Source organism: Furipterus horrens, unplaced genomic scaffold, assembly GCF_987537825.1.
Source record: "Furipterus horrens unplaced genomic scaffold, mFurHor1.1.pri manual_scaffold_7, whole genome shotgun sequence".
In the NCBI taxonomy this organism is placed as follows: domain Eukaryota; kingdom Metazoa; phylum Chordata; class Mammalia; order Chiroptera; family Furipteridae; genus Furipterus; species Furipterus horrens.
The window spans coordinates 5,260,893-5,277,804 of NW_028327177.1; the positions used below are offsets into that span (position 1 = coordinate 5,260,893).

Below are 16,912 nucleotides of genomic sequence, written 5' to 3' on the forward strand. Positions count from 1 at the left end.
ACAATCTCTGTTACATCTTTTTTGGACCTTTCCATTTTTAGGGCTTATTCCTGGAGTTTACTGAATGTGTGGTCTTTTCTCCTTTTAGCTCTGTTGACTGCTTCACCTTTGGTCTTTGAAGGAAAACTCTCCTCATCCCCGTGCATGTACGTTTTTAAGAAGCAGTGATATTTCTCTTTTCTAGGTAGTCCAGTCCTTCCATTCCCATGATTCTGTCTAAGCTAATTACACTAAAATTCTTTGTTTTCTTCATTGGCACGTGGCTGTACATGTGAAGCTCATTCATTCGTTCATGTATGCTTCCTGCCTTTATTCAACAAGTACCTATAGAATACCTACTGTGTTCCAGACCTGATCTAAATATGGTCACTGCTCTCCTGTAACTTGAGGTCCAGCAGGGCAGACAGACAGCAGGCAGGCAAACAATAAGTCATCACAAAGAAAGAAGAACGCCCGCAGAAGAGGGATGGCGATCAGGGACAGAGAAGGATGGTGTGCGTAATGTGGCAGCTGGGGTATAGTCAGGGAAAGTCAGTGAGATGAGCCCTGAAAATATAAGGATGAGAAGCAGCGAGGTCTGCACAGAACTGGCAGGGGGTCGGTTTCAGGCAGAGCAAAGCAGCACATGCAAAGATCTTGTTGCAGGTAGGGACCGGTGAACACCGTGGGGGGCCCTAAGCAGGAAAAAGAACCTGTCATCCATTTATGTGACAGATATCACACATGAAGTTTCAGGAGACCTTGACTCTTTATTATCATAAATTTAAAAAAGATTTTATTTATGTATTTTTAGAGGGGAAGGGAGGGAGAAAGAGAGGGAGAGAAACGTCGATGTGACAGAGAAACATTGATTGGTTGCCTCTCACACCGACCCTGACTGGGACTCGAACCTACAACCCGGGCACGTGCCCTGAACGAGAATTGAACTGGCAACCCTTCACTTTGTGGGACAACCCCCAACAGACTGAGCCGCACCAGGCAGGGCTGTTATCATACTTTTATTAAATAAAACAGAATGGTGCTTTATAAACACTGACTATGTAGCAGGCACCATGTGTGTGTCTTCATAGCATCCTTAGGGAATAGGCACTATTCATATGCTCATTTCACAAATGAAGAAACTGAGGCTTGGAGAGGTGAAGGAGCCTGGTGCCAGGCAATGAAGCAGGACGGTGTGGAGTCCTCCCTCACAGGACCGTGTGACGGAAGCCTGAGCCTTTAACCCCAGAGTCACCTGCCCGCTGCGATGTTTCTGATTTTTGAATCATTACTGCATTTCCTAATGCTCACAATCACTGTTTTAAAATGTATCGACATAGTTATTTGGCTGAAGGAGGGAAGAAGGTCAAAGAGAGTCATTGCCACTTGATCCTGGGGACACTGCCATAGTCACAGACGGATGCTGAGCACACTCAGCAGGATGTGCCTTCGCAGACAGAAGCAGGCAGAGCCAGCGGGGGGACTGGCACCAGGGCAGCAGCGGAACAGCTTCAGGGGATGGGGCGCCCCTAGGGAAGCAGGGCTGGGGGTGCCGGCCCCGAGCAGTGCGCAGCCAGCGGTCCTGGCTATTGAAGCCAGTCTTAGGGGCTTAAAATAAAACAGTCACGAGAGCACATGGCAGGCTGTTTTTCTGCAAATCTGTGATGTTTCAGGCCTCCGGTATTTTTGGGTTAGGGGCAGTCAATGCCAAGGGTACTTGTGGGTCCAAAACTGAAACCGCTCATAATATTGACTTTCCTTTGGTCTGAGGACAGAACTCAAGGCTAATTTTTTAAGACCTGTTTAGTGTGGAAATTTTAAACTCTGTGCATTGAAAATGGTTGGTCCTGTTAGTGTGGGCTTGTGTTTGTGAACTAATAGGCAAACTTAATGTGTTTGAAAAATCACGGGATTTAGCATGTTTAATGTTGCGTTTTCAAGGTACATGGATACCTCTTTAATCAACGTTGATGTGCAGCCGACTCACGTGCGCGTAATGGTCAAAGGAAAGGTAAGTGCGAGCCTGTGGACCATAGGGTTTCAGAAGCCACGCCTTGGACCGAGCGAGGTGGCCTGCACAGTTTCCAAGGTGATATTAAAATAGAAAAGGAGAAACGCACTCAGAGAGCTGTTTTTTAGGCGCGCAATTAAGGCGCCATGGGAGCAGGATTCAGCAGGAATGGCTGCCGACCGTTGGGCAGCTCGATACAATGAGTATTTTTAACCCGTGTCTATTGCGTTGGTACTTTTTCCAAAGCTATTATACATGTCGTAGCCTATGCCTGAAATCACATTGAAATAATATGCCAATTTAATTTAATTTATTGTATTTTTTCCCATGACCATGCAGTCCCCTTATACGCCCTCCCCACCCCCATAATCCCCACACTGTTGTCCACGTTCCATGCGTCCTTTTTCCTTTCTGCTCCATCCCTGCACCCCCTGCCCTCTTTTCTATTTAAATTGTCAATGCTCTCACTCATAGTCTCTGTCATTCCATCGTTTTTGAAATAGTAGTTTTTGCTAATTCTAAGCATTTGTGTGCGGCAGCTGGAAGACTTTAAAATGGAAATATGTTGATGTTTTATGACAGGAATATTTATCTACAAATTCTTTATCAGCCACGTTAGCAGGAATGGATCAATGAGTGTTTCACTGTTTGTGACTGATGACTGTTCTTTAGACTGTCCGTTAAAGTAGGTAAAATAGTTCATGCATATCAAGCGTGACCCATACATTATTTTCTTCTAGTAAGTCTAAGCGCATTTTAGAAAAGCGAATGATGAGTTTTAAGCTTGCAATGAAAATACCTCTTGAAGTCACTGCTCTCTCACGTAAGATGCGCTTACTCTCCGTGACGCCCCTATTCATTTTCAGCCCTTTCAGCTGGTCCTTCCGGCAGAAGTCAGACCTGACAGCAGCTTTGCCAAAAGATCGCAGACCACGGGGCACCTGGTAGTCTGCATGCCCAAGGTGGGTAATGTCCTTGGGTCAGTTTCAAGGCTGAATATGTTGGTTCCTGCAGGTACTTGACCTGTCAGGGCTAATGGACTACTAATCACAGATTTTCTTGTTGTTGTTGAGAAAGTCCAGAAATCTACTCACACCAGCTCAGGCAGGAGAACAAAGACCTATGAGGACAGAGAGCCAAGACTAGGCCATGGCCGGGGCCTGAGGTGACTCATTCCGCCAGGAGTTCTTGTCTCTGCAGCCTGCCCTTCCTCTGCAGACCAGAGTGTGGGCAGGAGTTGGTTTGTGTAAACCACGTGGTTCTTAGAGCATGTCTACCACATGGTGATCAGTACTTTCCTTCCCCCTGACTCTGAGAGGACATGCGGTCGGCCTTGGCTGTCTAAGGATGTGTTTGGATTCCAAATATTGAGCTTACCAGTTGTGTGGCCTTGGACAAATTATGAATCTTTCTAGGCTTCTCTGTCCTAATTAACACTTGAGAGAGATAATACACATAAAATTGATAGTACAGTGAGAGCACTCAATAAATATTGCTAGTATTGTCTTCATATTATTCTTATGATATGGACACGATATTATTTTAGCTAAAACTCTTTATTGTCTATTTTTGGGGAGAGGGGTGGTATAGATATACTTTTGATATGAACCAGATAGACAAAGAGATCTCTCCAATCACCATGGAAAGAAAGTTCCTCTGGATTGATTAAGCCAGTTTAGTTGACAAGCCCAAGTCTTTAGCTAAACCCGGGACAACTGAACCAGTCTCTGGCCAAAGAGATGGTAGCACTTTGTTTAGTTCCTGTTATTTTATATTTGGTTACTATTCTCTCATGCCATGAGCTAGGGGTGGGGTCAGCTTTGTCCAGGTCACTCAGGTTTCAGGTTTCAAAGGGGAAGAATAGAAAAGGCAGTTAAACTGGAGTTCTGCTTCTGAAGAAGAAAAGGCGACTGGGTCAGGCATCTCAACCACGAAGAGTATAAACTTGATTCATCAATAAGGTTTCGATAATGATTTGATAATCCTTCATTTTCCTATAGCCGGTTTTGCAACAGATTGATTACGTGTAATCAATTTTTACTCTGAGGTAATAAAATAGCAAATATAATTTGTTGTCAAGCAAAAAAAGTAAACACAAACTGTAAGAATTTCATTGTCCTTGGTGACTGCAACAAATTAAGAAACGTATGCTAATTAGAATGCCCTATAGGGAAATCAAAGAGATAACTTAATTGCCTCAGTACTTTGATGTAGGCATTTGTATAACCTATGATCAGCAGGTTTTTTAAGAAGAAATTTTGTTCTAACTGAAAAGCCAAAGACGAAATGGTAGCTGCAGCTTCCTAAAAGGAAATCAAGACATGATTTGCGTACCTGTTACAGGGGCCGGGCAACCGATCAGAAAGCCTTTGCTTCACTACTCATGGGTCTTGGAAACAAATACAGCATTCTGTTTCCATTATCCTTTTTGTTTTTATACCTGCCAACTTTTCATGTGAAATATACCAGAAAAGTATGAAAATTATATATCCAATTGTGTATCCTTTTCCATTTATTACTCTTATTTTATGTCCCTTAGAAGTCTTCCCTTTTTTTTTTTTTTGTAGTTTTTATTTTTCTATAGCTGCCACATACTTTCTCAAGTTTACTTACAGTTACCATACGTATAGTTTTAGTTCCCATTTTTAGTGGGAATATTCTCCCATCACATTTTCTTGGAGTTTATGTGTGGCCTTCCGTATGTTTTCTGAAGTGTGAGGTCAGACCGAGTTCTGTGTCCATGAACAATCTTACCATCAGCAGCCTGGGAATGGGCGCCTGACCTCCTCGCAGGCCAAGTTAACAAGGCTTCACTGAGGTTTGGCACCCACTGCAAAGCTCGCCTCAAGTCATTAAGTTAAACTCCCATCTAGATTCTCAATTGACAAGTTGCAGGAACACTCCAAGAATATACTTCATGATTTCCTTTGGGTGTTCTTTCAGAATAATTAACTGAGATTACGGAAGTTGCCATGTGAACAGAACAGCAAACTGTATTTACAGCTTTCCGTTGGTGAACATATTGCTGGATTCTGCTGTACTGAGCACAGAGGTGAAGGTCCTGTTAAGGTCAATGTTATCGACCATGATTCTAAAACACACAGTCTCAAACGCTCTTCTCCTTTTTAGTTGGACATCCGTTTCTCAGTACTTTCTGCTCAGCTATACTTGTCATGTGCCCGTCATAAACTCACTTTTAGTCTCTGATTGTTAATTCCGAGTGGGTCTGTAGTGAGGGCTGCTAGGCTGTTCTGTTCTATTAATACTTTTACTCTTTTTTAGTACATTATTTCTCCTTCATAAAACTTGCAGAAGCATCAAAAGTTCATTTCCACATGCTTCAACCATCATATCTTCCCTTGCCTGGCATTCCTTCCTGACACTGTGAATAAACTGCCTGCGATCTATAAACTCTCCGGATGTGTGTTGGGTCCTATTTCCACTTGTCTTGGAAAGACCATTGTCCCCTTCTGACAGTTCCCTGTTCTCTCTGCTGCTTCACAGAATTTCCCCTGTCTGCATTTTACATTAGAAAGAATGCTGAATCATCCGCCTTCCTAAAAACAGAACAAAATAAAAACACCCTCTTCTATTACTGCTCTGATCTGCTTTATGGCAAAACTTGTAAAACAGACATTTATATCTGCTTGCCAGTTGGTTCTCCTGTCGAGGCCTCTGAAGGTCGGCGTGCCTAGTCATTGAGCTCTGGGACTGCCTTCTCTTCTCTATTTATAGCCATTCCCTGCGTAATCTCATCTAGTCTAATGACTTGAAAGGGCATCTCTAGATCTCCATCATCTGCTAATTGCCAAGTAGGTCATTAGGAATAGCAAACACAGTGAGGAAAATTTAGGGAGATAGAGTATGTGTTCTTAAAACATCTTAGTAATATTAATACCTATTAAGACTGGAATTTCTGTCTACTGCTTCAGAAGCAATGGCTAAGAGGATAAACCATGTTTCTAATGCCTGCACAGAGGTGAGAAGAAGAGTCAGGGTTCAGAGGCAGCCGTGGATGGGGGTATATAACCCTCCCCCACTTTGCCACATGACCAAAGGATCATGACCTAAGAGGGAGGTGAATGAGAAGCCAGACGATTCTCAGGTCTTGCAGCCTGTCTGAGCGGCTCCAAACTGGGCCTTGAGTTGAACGAAGGGTGTCTTAGATGAATACCATCCCCACACGCCTCACAAGGCCCAGTGAGAATCTTCTGGAAGAAGTAAACATCTTCGTAGATTCAAATAACAGATAGTTTGGTTTGTTTAGCTAGGCACTCAGAGAGACGTGGGTGGGACCCGGTAGAAACCCAGTCAGTGTTTGGGAGTCCGGTTATACCAGGTTGTTCTCTTCCTCCTGAGAGTCCCACGGTTACTGCAGATACTAAACTGTGAGACACAGACGGTAAAACCCTTGTAATCTGAGGTCTCCCAGAAGCGGAGCCGAATGGGGCCCTGAGCGCAGCAGAGGGCCGGGAAGGAGGGGAGGGAAGGCGGCCGACAGACAGGGTTCTGCTGAGCCGGCTCCCCCAGAGGGAGAGCTCCAGGGCACAGTGCAAAACACACACCTTGGGGTACCTCTGCCTAAGGGCTGACGGGGCCGGGATGGCGGCACGCCAGCCCTGAGACTCTGCAGGTGATGGCGGCTCCCTGCTGTGGGGGTACAGGGTGCGGGTGAGGGTGGGGTCTGAACTGTTGCCGGCAAAGACCAAGCAAGATACCCACGTGAATGGAGGATATTTTCAACTGAGACTGTCTCTAGCGAGGCTGTAAGAGAACACTTTCTTTTCTTTTTAAACGTCATCATCATCCTTGATGTTTGTCCCAACTTAAGGAAATATTTCCAGTTTTAGGCTGCGTTGTCTAGATGATCCTTAATGGAGAACTGTCAAGTAAGATTGCACTTTACAAGTGTAAAAGCATTTTGAAGGAACCATTGTTAAGTTACATTTGTTCTACTTTTATTTCAAAGTCTTGTAACTGTCAATATTGATTTCACACGTAAATATCAGTAATTGCACCTTTTAAAAATGTCCTCAGACAACGTGGGTAGTTTTGGAATCAAAGCTAGTATTTTTATGCTTCTTATTTTTTTGATCAGTTTTCACAATTTAAATTTTCTTTGCTTCCACGTATGCATCTATTTGAGATAGAATATACTTCAAAACTGTTTGACTTATATAGGTATTTTTATCTGTTCAAAGATTTTATATATAAACATAGTCTAATAAAAATATTGTATTGATTCTAAAGTTTTGTGTTAATTATATTCCTTTACGGGAATCTGAACTTTGTATGCTCAAATGTTCAATACCAGAGTTATGGATAATTCACTCATCAATATAAACACCAGACATATGTCAGAAGGTGTACAATTTACAAGTGACCCAATTCCTCTGACCTTGCTCTTGGGATTGTCGGAAAGTAGCCATCTGTTGCAGCTGCAGGGCCGGGCCTCACTGCTGGGGGCTGTGCACCCGGTCGCTGGCTCCTCTCCCTTGTCCTCCAGGTCAGAGCCAGGCAGGCTGGTAGCCAGCAGACTTAGCAGGGAGGACCGTTACGAAGAACACCATGTGGAGACCTTTTTAGAAATTACTTCTGAGTGAAGATCCTAAATGCGCACTCGTAAGCAAAATGATGATGCGGCCGTACATAAATTATGTGGACGTTATTAATACCCGATGAGGGAAGTAGGTGTTAGAACTCAGAAACACAAAGATTTCTGCAAAGTTATGGAAAACTTCAGACAATTAATGAATTACTAGTTAATCAATGAAGATATTCATTCAATTCATCAAAGATTTATTAAGAACTTGGCTTGAATAAAGCGCTGTGGGAATTACTGGGGAAGAGAAAAATAAGTGCTATGGTTCCCTTTGGTCCTTCCTTCTGTCTTTTCCGTGTTGCCTCCACTGACCCTCAGCCGGGTCTGCCCTTACCCAGTGCGGTAAGTCCCAGTTGCAGACAGGCTCGGACTCTTGTTGAGTAGCTGTTCTTCCCCTCTGCTTAAACTTGAAATTATGTTACTGGCTCAGAGACCAGTGTCATAGTTGTAACCGCTGGGATCTTCTATGGCAGCGGTTCTCAACCTTCCTCATGCCGCGACCCTTTAGTACAGCTCCTCGTGTTGTGGGGACCCCCAACCATAAAATTATTTTCATTGCTACTTCATAACTGTCATTTTGCTACTGTTATGAATGGTAATGTAAATCTCTGATAGGCAGGGTGTATTTTCATTGTTACAAATTGAACATCATTAAAGCATACTGATGAATCACAAAAACAATATGTAATTATATATGTGTTTTCCAACGGTCTTAGGCGACCCCTGTGAAAGGGTCGTTCGACCCCCAAAGGGGTCACGACCCACAGGTTAAAAACTGCTCTTCTATGAAGCCCTTAGAAGCTCCCCAACTCCATGTCCCCCTAATTAGATCCAGCACCAACGGGGCGCTGCCTGCATGAAGCTGCGGCCTGTGGAACGCCCGCCTCTTCCCCATTTGTAGCCATAGTAGGCAGGAATAGGCACCCCGAGGAGGTCTTCATAGTTCTCATCTGTCGGCATTCATTCATTCATTCAGATACAGTGCTACCTCGGGGCTCATCATTCATTCGTTCCGGCAAGTGGCGAGCAAGCAACAATTAATGAAGCATTTTTTCTCATCAAAAATGTGACAAGTACCAAGTCTGACGAGTTCTGAAGCTTATGAGCACCGAGGTATGACTGTAATTCTATGCGTTTTAACAAGTACCTACTGTACGCTAGGCATCTGTGCAAAGTTCTTGGAAATGTAAAGAAAAAGGGAGACTGTCACGGAATTAGACACTCCAGGGATGTCTCTTTGCAGAGGTAGGACAGAGCCTGTGATGCCTTCCTGAGGTGCTGCCTTAAAGGGAGTATCTAATGAGGGCTCCTCAGCTCCCCGTCCTCGTTATGTCCCACCCCCGTTAGCCCTCTGCTGCGAGACACTGTTGGCTTTCTAAAGCATTTCAACACTCTTATGGCAATAGTTGTAATTGTGTTGAATAAGATTTCAAAAGATTCAAACGTTATTTTCTTTGGAAGAGTAGTGAAGGCGATAGAAAACGAAAATTGTGTGATTCACAAAACTTAGATTAAAACATGAAAATAGAAAACTAGAGAGTGGGGAGAACAACCGTGTGAATACTTTGTTTCACAACCCCAAATATATACTTCAAATTTTATTTTCATTGATATTTAATATAAGATTTCCAGGGAAAATGACTAGAATTAGATAAAAATGTGTATATTACCAAGAAGTACAGAGAATAAATGCAAACAAAAGTGAATACAGTTACACAGAATAGAAAAATATAAAGAGCAGAAAATCTCTAAGAAAGAGATCTAAAATCAATTATGCTATCCCGCTTACAAGAACACACCTGAGTGTAAAAGTCACATAAATATATAAAGGAAAAAATAGGTAAAGCTATATTAAGTGATTTCAAGCAAAATTAGAGTAGTTATGGCAAAATTACTATCAGACATGATAAAATTTAAAGCAAAAACCATATTAACTGGAATGAGGATTATTCTATAGTAACCAAAAATAACATAAAATAAAGACCCAATTACCTTTTATCCCCTAGATTGTGCATTATTTCAGTGTCTAAAGTATAAGGTCTTATGAACATAAGGAAAAATCAATACAATCAGTTCTAGAAGACTTATGACCAATTTCCATCTTTGATAGATATGATCAACAAAAAGTAAGACAGTTTATTATTTGCCTAATATAATTGAGACAGTTTAAAATTTTGTCATAGACAAAACCCTATAAAAATCTTATTTTCATTTCCAAAAGAAAAAAATTATAGAAATTGTATTTAATTATAAGTTAATGAAAATATAGTCGAGTAAAAAATGTAAACCAACAAATAACATTGGGAAATTCAAAATACTGTCCTAACATCCTATTAAAACCCAGCAAAAATTTAAAAATATATATTATTGAGAGAACAGAAAATGTAAATTTAGCAAGCTGCACAGGCTTTAGGATCGAGGACGCTTTAAATGCCCACTGGGAAGCCAGTTGAGTGCGTAATAGGCACGACTCCCTTAAAACGGCCAGAGGAACTTGCCTCTTCCCCTCACGGACCGCATGTCGACTCCATCACCTGACTGTATCCCATGTCAGTCACTTACGGCCGCCTCCCCACCTCGGACCCGGCAGACCCCGCGTCCGCTCCCGCCAGGACCTCACACAGCCCTGTCACGGAGCGCCCTGCTTTATCCTCAGCGCCTTGTGGCTTTGTCTCTACAGAAGCCACAGTGGCCTTTTGGAAACATAAATCAGCTCATTAGTCTTCTGCTTAAAACCTGCCGATGGCTGTCTTTAGCACTTGGGACGATATTCAGATGTCCTGGGTTTGGCCCCGCAGGCTCTGCAGGGGCGAGCTCTGGTCTGTGCTTCGGGCATCTTCTTCCACCGTCTTCCTCTCGTTGTACATATTCCAGACCCGGCTGTCTTCTCTCTTCACAGTAGCCCCATTTCCCCCACAAGACTTTGTCCTTGCTATTTTTTTTTCTCTGCTAAGGGTACTCTGCCCCCTTTTCTTTCCTTTTGTGTCTCCTTTGTGGGGTGCAGGTCTTCACTCCACGTGACCTTCCATGGGCCCTTTTCCTGTTATCACAGCTAACGTGGCCAGGCACATGCCCCCAGCCATCTTTCCCAGCCACGTGACCCGGCCCATCGTTGCTGCCTTCTTTGTCACAAGAAGTAATGTCCTTGGTTGTCCACTTTGGTATGGGGTGCCTTTCCCTGGCTAAGGGTAAGGTTCATGACAGTAGACGCCTTGATTCATTCAACATCTGGAGTAGCACCGTCTTCTAGTAAGTACCAAATAAATATTAGCTGGAGAGCAAACCCCAAAGCTGCTTATTTATACCTTATCGTGACTTACGTTTTTGGACTCTTCTCCCAGCTAGTCACTTGGGTATTACTTTTTATTGGATAACAAGACAAAGTTTTTAGCTTTGATTAATTCTGCTGTGAATTGTTTTATTCCTGCTTGGGTTGTTGCTTTTTATTTCCTGTTCATGAAATCTTTAGCTTCAGACATATTCTCCTATATTTTATTCCAGAAGCTCTATCATGTTACCTTTTACCTTTTGGTCTGTGTTCCATTAAAAAAAATTTTTAATATAAGATATAAAGTGAACAACAATAAAAGAAAGATAGGAAGCAATTGTCAAGGTTGATTCTTTTCCCATATGAATATGCAGTTCTGGCACCAAAAAATTTGCTTTCCCCATCAAATTGCTTTCTCACCTTTGTCAAAAATCAATTGCCATTATAACGGTCTCTTTACAGCCTTTGTATTTTGTTCCATCGATCTATCTGTTTATCATTATGCCTATGCCACATTGTGTTGATTACTCCGACTTTATAATGAAGCTTGAAGAGTATAACTTCTACAGCTTCATTCTTCTACGTGGTCATTTTGGCTGTTCTGGGTCCTTTGCATTTTTAATATAAATTTAAGAATCAGCTTGTCAGTTTCCACACAAAGTCCTTGTTGGTGTGGAGCTAGATGACACGGGCAACTGGGTGACTAGGTCTGCAGGCTTCCACCTTCCCGTGCTAGGGAGATCGGAGCAAAATCAGGCAAGAAGTGGGTGTGATGGCCAACAGGCTCGCTACCTGTGCTGTGACTTAGAATGCCACGCATACCCTCTTAAGTACCACACAGGCCTGGACTGAAGGGTATCAGAGCCAGTCACTAATATTAAATTCTTTTTAAGGACAATATCCATTTAACTTTCTTGTTCGCCTTCATGTTCTTCCCTGGGGGAATTGTGGATAACGGATTGTACTTCACGCAAATGACCCCCTTTAAGAGGATGGATAAGTACTAGGTGTTCTTGAAGGCAGAGTCCAAAGCCTATCTCACGGGAGACAGCGGGAAGCTAGAAAAAGGGGTACATATTTGTCATCTCAGCTGAATCCCAAAAGAACAGCATTATCTAGTCAAGCTGTGAGTGTTCTCACAAGCAATTGCATGGCCTTTACACACATTTAGGCAGTTTTTCAACAGGATTATATATATTTTTTCAGAGTGGAGTTGGGGTGGGATAAAAACTTGACTATAATAGTCTAAAAAGAAAGGAAAGTATATTTTGCTCTAGTGAGGAAAGAGACTTTTTTCAAAAAGTCATTACTGCAATGGATGCGGTATTTTTGTTAACATCACACACGTCAGCTGATGAAAAAAAAAAGTGCATTTAGAACATAGCTCTTTCCACTGAGATGAATAGCTATATCACTGAGGGGGAGAAAACACTGCAAAGGGTCCCATCCCTCCTGTGCAAAGTCCAAGTCCCTTAAAATGAAGCCTCCCAAGATCTGACCTCTGCCTAGTTCTTCAGGCTTATTTCCAGCTATTATTGGCCTAATACTTTGTGCTACTGTATGTGGTTATCTGCCTTCCCATCCTTGTTCAAGCTTTTTTCTCTCCCTGGATGTTCTCCATCCCCCATACAACTTCTATCTTCTGACAAATTTCCACCTGTTCTTTAAAACTCATATCAAACCTTGCGCCCTGCAGTGAGCTTCTCTGATCCCTGCTCCGCGTAGCACCCTTGGGCTTCCCTAATAGTCTATGCATTTATCTATCGATTGCACTTTGTCAGTGTATTTTAATTGCTCATGAGACTCTATCCCAGGCGAGATAGTCAGGGATGATTTTTTAAATCTATCATTCCATATCTACCACTTATTCCTATGCTTGGCACAGAATAGGTGCTCAGTAAATATTTCTCTGAGTAGAATTAATTAATGCAAGTAATAGTTGCAACTATAACACAAAGAGAAAGAAATTTACATCTGATTTTCATGAATATTGTTGTTTAAGAAGCCAGGATACATTTGCAGGAGAAAGTTTTAAGAGGTTGATTGTTTTATATTTTCTTTGTCAGCCAATACTTTCAATCATCCTCCATTTTCTTTGTCCAGTCCCTCTTTTAATGTATGCTAGTGAGTCTTCATCTGAAATGGAGTGATGCTTGCCCATTCTTATTTAACATCATAAATAACCCCTTAAGTTGAAATCACGGCTTTGTGGGTCAAAAAATAGTCATCAGATATTGATCATTTCTATGGTACAGCCTAAATGCAAGGACTGAAAGTTACGTCTCTCTCCCTTGCACTGTCTTCTTACGCAGCTCACATAGCCTGGGTTTCCTGTGTTAGTAACTTTTACAGTTGGAAAAGCAACCACACGCATTTTGTTAAAGTAATTAGAGATTGTCTCTGTGCAGTGTGCGGCCTCGGGAGGTCATGGGTCTCCGTCCCAGGGTACTGTGAAGGCCAAGGCCGGAAAGGCACCTGTCTAGAAAGCCCTGGAAGGGACATGCGCCTTCCGCGGGAGGATGGACCCGATCACCACCTCCACGTCCACTCCAGTCCACCTTATGACTCCGGAGGAGTTGAAGGAACATTTGGCATCATTAAAACATTACTGTGTACCTTTGTGTCTCGCCCACAGTCGGATTTTCAAGTAGTTGCTTGCATTTCTCTCTGTGGGTTCAGGAGACCATTCATCCCACGGTATCTAATTTACTAAACGTATTTTGGCCCTTACAGCTATTCCATTAGTCACTCCTACACATGCTCAGCACCAATGAATAAGATGCTTGATGATAAGGAGCATGCCCTCCTAGAAAAGGAGCTGCCCTATGACTGCAGGTGCAGGAGGAAGGCCAAGGTCAGGATTCCGGGGCCATGGAGCTCTGAACCTCGGGTCCTCTGCTTGGGAAAATGAGACCTCTTATCAGAAGAGTTTTACCTGCTGTTTTTATGAACGTTGGTGCTAACATTTTCCGTATTGCTGCTTTCTTAATCCCTTCTAACTTTTAAGCTTAAAAGGACCTTTGAAACTAACTGAGCTAGCTGAAACTATGTTTTAAAAATAAGAGACATATTTAGATTCTGGTGCACAGCAAATTCTCTGTGAGGAGGAGTTCCAAATTTGTGATTCTACTTGCGTTCCCATAAACACAGAGAGTCTTCGTCTGAACTTACAATGTGACAAGTAACAGTGTTAGAAATGGGTGCTCTAAGACTCTAATTGTGCATTGGCGCCTGCTCTTGTTAGTGCGTTTGCGGCACGAAACGACACAAAACGTGTGCTTGGGACTCCAAGAGCTTTTTTCCTGGAAGATATTTTAATGAATTTTCACTAATATTGGCCTCATTAATGTAATTAAAATATTAAAACAGAAAAAGAAACGTGCTAAGGCGCCTCCCTGGGAAGCAGATCCCGAGGTGCAGACAGGCATGTGAGGCGTCTGTTAGGTGGCGGCCTCGGGATCAGGGCCCGTGGGAGAGCGGGAGCGAGCCAGAAGCAGACCGTCACAGGTCACCCTCCAGACCTCAGCCCTCGCCTCCGGGAGCTCTGGGCAGGCACGGCCCTTTGGGGTTGTCCCCAGCCGGGCTAAGGGAGCAGAGAGGCTGGAGCATGTGGGCTCAGGGCTCTCACACTTACACAGACTCCCAGGTCCCAGGCCTGGGGAGGGAGGAGCAGTGAGTCCCAGACCTGAAGAGGCCACGTGGGGAAGGACCCTGCTATCTTAGAGGCAGCTGGTACAGATGAACGTGCTTCTCGCTTCTTCCCCGAGGGGCTGGGGCTCAGCCTGGGCATGTTCCCAACGCCCTGGTGCGGCAGGTACAAGTTGAAATTACTTAAAATTGCAACGTCAGTGTCTCAGCTGCAGTGACCCCAGTTCACACGCTCGGTCCTCAGTCGCCCTGCTGGACACGGTACAGGCATTGCCATCAGTGCAGAGAGTTCTGTGGGGCAGCGCTGCCCACGTGCCAGGCAGCCCGTCTCCCCGGCCCTGCTGCCTCCCAGAGGCTGCAGGGGGAAGGGGCCGCATCTCACCTCCCCAGCGACCTCTCTCTGCTGCCCTCCACCGGGAGGCATCCCTGTTTTATCCCCTTCACCCCAACTGTCTTCTCCTTCCTATTTGACATTAATGTGGCTGAATGAACCAGAACTGGGATCACTAGCAACGGAAATGTATTTCCGTCACCTTAAGGATAGGCCGGGGTGGGGTGGGGAAGAGATATGTATTCCTCTCCCCGGTTCAGTTAGAGAAAAGGAAGACAACCAGTCTCAGCTCGTAAACATTCATCCCTTGCCACAGGAACGTCCCAAATTTAACCGTGTTGGCCAGGAAGAGGTTCATGGAAAGCAATCCAATCGTGGCATGAGCTATATTTTAGAACAGAACAGGTGAAACATTTTAGAATTAGTCTCCCCCAAATAAACTGCACCTGGTGATAGCGCAGACCTGTGCGGTGGAGTGAGGCGCTCCGGGAGTCCCGCCTTCAGTGACGCAGCAGACGCGGCGCTGGTGGCCTTGGCTGCTGATTCTGCCACCGCAGGCATCCGCAAGTTTTTGGTATGCAGGCTGTGCCTCTTGGAAAACATTCCCGGATGACCTCTTCCAGACTTCAAGTTTAACGTCTCTAGCGCCTGCAGTATTCATAGTTGTTTTTCCTTCTGGAGTCTCAGCAGAAGTCTGTCCATTGCGCAAAGCGCTGGCAGTGTTTAAAGGTACGTTCCCAGTCTGCTGCGCAACACACAGACGGAGGAGGAGGTCGGTGTCCGGGCAGATCTCTTTCCTGCGTTGCATCCAGGCCCTCCTGTGAGGTCCCTGGGAAGGGAGAGGCAAACTCACCCCTGTTCTTCTGTGTAAGCGAGCGGAAGTAAAGCACACAGACACACGCAGACTGAATTTTTATAAAATATGGTAGAAAAACATACAACTGCACCAGCTAAAAACCAACAAACTGGTTCTTGTACCATTTCACGGGAAGATTGTCATCACGGGGTGGTTGCCATAAAAGCCCTTTCCATACGTGTGCTAAACATGGGCCAGGCTTTCAGGGCTTCTGCCCCAGGGAGCCAAGAATTGCTAGTCAAGTGGGAAATACTCATTCGAATGAGGCCAGCGCTCCAGTGCCAAGGCCTGGGAAAGACTGGATGGGAGAATCTGCTGTAGAATTGAGACTAAATGGGGGCTCCTAAAGTCCTTCCCAAACACAGACGGGGGCCTGCCTGGGCCCACAGATGGGAGCGGGGCTGGTGGCTGGGCCTTCGGAGTCCAAGCCTCGTCTTCCTCCTTCAGCAGCTGCATGGATATGACCACCGCTGGGCAAGTCTCAGGCAGAACAGAGAAGGGTGGCAGGTGTCCCTCCACTGTCAGAGGAGTGACCCTGCCCACCGCCAGTGAGATGTGGCCAGTGAATGAAACCTTTTCCCTGCCAAAGAGATGGTGCTGATATAGCTGGAGAGAGGAGGGGACACCCACTTCGGACCTCTCTCTCCCTTGAAAAGGAAGGGCAGAGGCCTCCACCTTGGTCGGGGGACCAAGGCAACACAAGGCGAGGAGTTTCCCATTTTTTTCTCTGCCTATAAGAAACCCCGTCTCATCCGAGCACTGGGAAGTGGGGGATTCGTACGTAACATATGTAACATGCCCGGCTAGTGCAGGCAGCACGTGCACAGCCTGTTCTCGGGGTCTGACCAGGACTCTCATGTTCTCTTCTCTCCCCGCACCCTCCCCTCTCTGAGCTTCCTGAGGGCAGGTGCTGCGTCTGAAGACTCTCTCCTGGATGTCTGTTGAATTGAGTCAATCAGATTTATGTATTAATACCCCACACGCTTAGCACTGAGGTTACTTAGCTTACAAGAAGTAGTGAAATGACAGAATTTTTAGGACCCAGCAGGGACCTTCAAGACCACATCTAATTCCTTCATTTTATAGAGGAAGGGGCCAGAGTCTGGTGAGCCGGGAAGACAGGGACTTGAGCTGCCTGCTCAGGGGGCGCCCGGCTGCGGCACGTTCACAGGGAGCAGCTCGAAGGCGGGGTGCCAGGCACGTCTGTAGGGCCAGCT

General features: G+C 44.6%; 1 protein-coding gene across 1 annotated transcript in view; it reads left to right on the top strand.

Moving 5' to 3' along the window:
• Positions 1 to 16,912, top strand: part of DNAAF11 (dynein axonemal assembly factor 11) — a 56,681-nt gene that overhangs the window by 32,211 nt on the left and 7,558 nt on the right. Inside the window, exons 9-10 of the mRNA XM_090282727.1 lie at positions 1,921 to 1,990; positions 2,857 to 2,956. Of these exons, the coding sequence (XP_090138853.1) occupies positions 1,921 to 1,990; positions 2,857 to 2,956 (170 nt within the window). The remainder of the gene's footprint in view (positions 1 to 1,920; positions 1,991 to 2,856; positions 2,957 to 16,912) is intronic.